Raw genomic sequence first — 2,453 nt, 5'->3', positions numbered from 1 at the left:
ACCTTGCATGGAACCAAGGTCTGGTCACAGGTTCCCTGCTCCAACTCTGTCCTCTTCCTAAACCACAGGTTTCTGTACTCTAATACCCTCAAAAGAGAATTAAATAGTCATAAGCTACTGTATGGGGCTTCCCTGGTGGTTCAGACAGTAAAGAATCCACCTGCCATGCAGGATACCCGGGTTCGATCCCTGGATCGGGAAGATCCCCTGGAGAAGGGATCTTCTCCCACTCCAGTATTCCTGCCTGGAGAATCCCCATGGAGCCTGGTGGGCAACAGTCCATAGGGTCACAAAGAGTTGGACATGACAGAGCAACTAACACTAAGCTACTGTATCTGTTCCTGATGGTTTTTTCTTGGGGAGGGAAGGGTGAGGATGGGGTAGGTTTTAAAGAAGAGGAAGGAAAAGGTCACAAAGGAAAGAAAGTTGGCACCTTCCCCTAAAGCGAACTCTCTCTGTTCAGCACACACACCACTCACAATCTCCCTATGGCTGATTCAAGGATACAGATCCATGTGCTCAACTCAGTGTCCTTAAATGAAGAATTAATTGAAAACTTCAATTTGAGGTGAGCAAGTACATGATAAGTTTATTCTGGGAAAGAAGCTAAAATATCTCTGACTTTACTTGGCTGTCTGCAATCTTCCAGCAGAAAATTATTATTTTATTAATGAATTAAATGTACAAAATATAAAATTACATTTTATGCTAATTACTTACATTTAAATGGCAATGAAATTTATAAAATGAGAGAACTGTCTCTGTATTAAAACATTTTTGTTAAGAATACTAAATTAAGTATTTAAACATTTTTACTTAATGCAAAACAATAAATGTTCGCTACTATGAATTTCAGTTGATGCAAAAAATATTATCAAACATTTAAAACTAGAAAATGCAGTAATGTTTTTATATTAAATGTTTAAAACTTCAAGGTATAACAAATCAATCTTTTTCTTAATATAAACTATATCACAATATTCTGGAATTAAATGCTGTTTTGTAACAGAAAAATTATTTCTACAAAAATTTCAAGACCAAAACAGTGAAAAAGTTTTGGTGAGTTTTTTCCAGTTAAGCATCTAAACCACGGATTTCAAAAGAGGTAGGACCCACAGAGGCTCACACGGCAGGAGGTGACGTGCTATCTGCTGAGGATGGGGAGGAAGCAGCTCTGGGACATCCCAGGCCGGCAAGGCGCAGCGGGGCAGAGGCCACTTGCCTGCCATCCCAGAGAGACGCAAGAAACAAAACCCAACACCAGCACCGCCACGCAGCAGGGAGTTCACATCTGTTCTAAGACGGGTCACTCTGTAAAATCTGTGTTAATAAACTATAACAGGGGACTTGTGACTATAGCTGTAACATAGATCCAGGATGCCCTTTATGTCCGGGATTATTTGAGCTCCACGGGTGTTGAGTCAGGTGGAGGTGCTGCTGAACCTGCAATATAAAACAAAGAGTTGACAAGTAAAGATATTAAGATGGCCTGTTTCACAAATTTAAAAATCTAACCTATTAATTGTATTTTTTTTGCAAGCTAATTTTTTTTAATGTGTACCATCTTTTTTTTTTGATAGGTAAGAAGTGGGTTTATTTAGAGAGAAACAGGGTCCCCAGACAGAGTGTGGGCCATCTCAGAAGGCTGAGAGGCTCATGTGTACCATTTTTTAGTCTTTACTGAATTTGTTACAATATTGTTTCTGTTTCACGTTTTGTGTTTTTTTTGGCCAGGAGGCAGGTAGCATCTTAGCTTCCTGATCAGAGATCAAAGTTGCAACCCCTGCATAGGAAGGGGAAGTCCACCCCTGGACTGTCAGGGAAGTCCCTAACTTATTAATCTATTTTAAATAAAAGAAAAGAAATGTCTCTGTACTGATTTACTAAAGTAGTAATCCTATTTACCGGATTCTAACTGTAGTCTACATAAAATTCTAGTGTACTGTCCTACCCACAAGGACTAATCACGTGTCAGAAACACCGGCTTCCAACTCGCAGGCAGCTGGTGGTCCCTGAGTCAGTCCCACGTGTGCTGAGATATTATACAACACGTGCAATGATTTATTTCCCAGTAGGAAGTATATAACCTTAGACTAATGTTCTTTAACCAGATAACATATTTTGGTGGTGGTGAAGTAAATTCTATCTACTTAAGACGATGCAGAAAAATGACAATAAAACCCCTTGGAGACCCTCCGTAGGTGGGCCTTGGTGCCTGCCACATCTGTATTTAAATTGGGGTCCTCTCGTGGCCTTTCATTCTTTGTGCTCAGTTGCTAAGTCGTATCTGACTCTTTTGTGACCCCATGGACTGTAGCCTGCCAGGCTTGTCTGTCCATGGGATTCTCCAGACAAGAATACTGGAGTGGGTTGCCAGTCCCTTCTCCAGGGAGAAGACCTGACCCAGAGGATGAATTTGTGTCTCCCGACTGGCAGGGGGGGGGTTTTTCACC

The 2,453-nt window shown here is 41.0% G+C and overlaps 1 protein-coding gene across 1 annotated transcript in view; it reads right to left on the bottom strand.

Moving 5' to 3' along the window:
• Positions 1-562: 562 nt before the first annotated feature.
• LOC104981804 (chromosome unknown open reading frame, human C7orf57) overlaps positions 563-2,453 on the bottom strand; it is a 28,987-nt gene continuing 27,096 nt past the window's right edge. The window contains exon 7 of the mRNA XM_010831049.1: positions 563-1,443. Within this exon, the coding sequence (XP_010829351.1) occupies positions 1,397-1,443 (47 nt within the window). The 3' untranslated portion in view covers positions 563-1,396. The remainder of the gene's footprint in view (positions 1,444-2,453) is intronic.

The sequence above is a fragment of the Bison bison genome, unplaced genomic scaffold (assembly GCF_000754665.1).
Source record: "Bison bison bison isolate TAMUID 2011002044 unplaced genomic scaffold, Bison_UMD1.0 scf7180017864522, whole genome shotgun sequence".
Lineage (NCBI taxonomy): Eukaryota > Metazoa > Chordata > Mammalia > Artiodactyla > Bovidae > Bison > Bison bison.
Note: the sequence above shows the minus strand (reverse complement) of the source record. Positions and strands in the feature narration are given on the sequence as shown.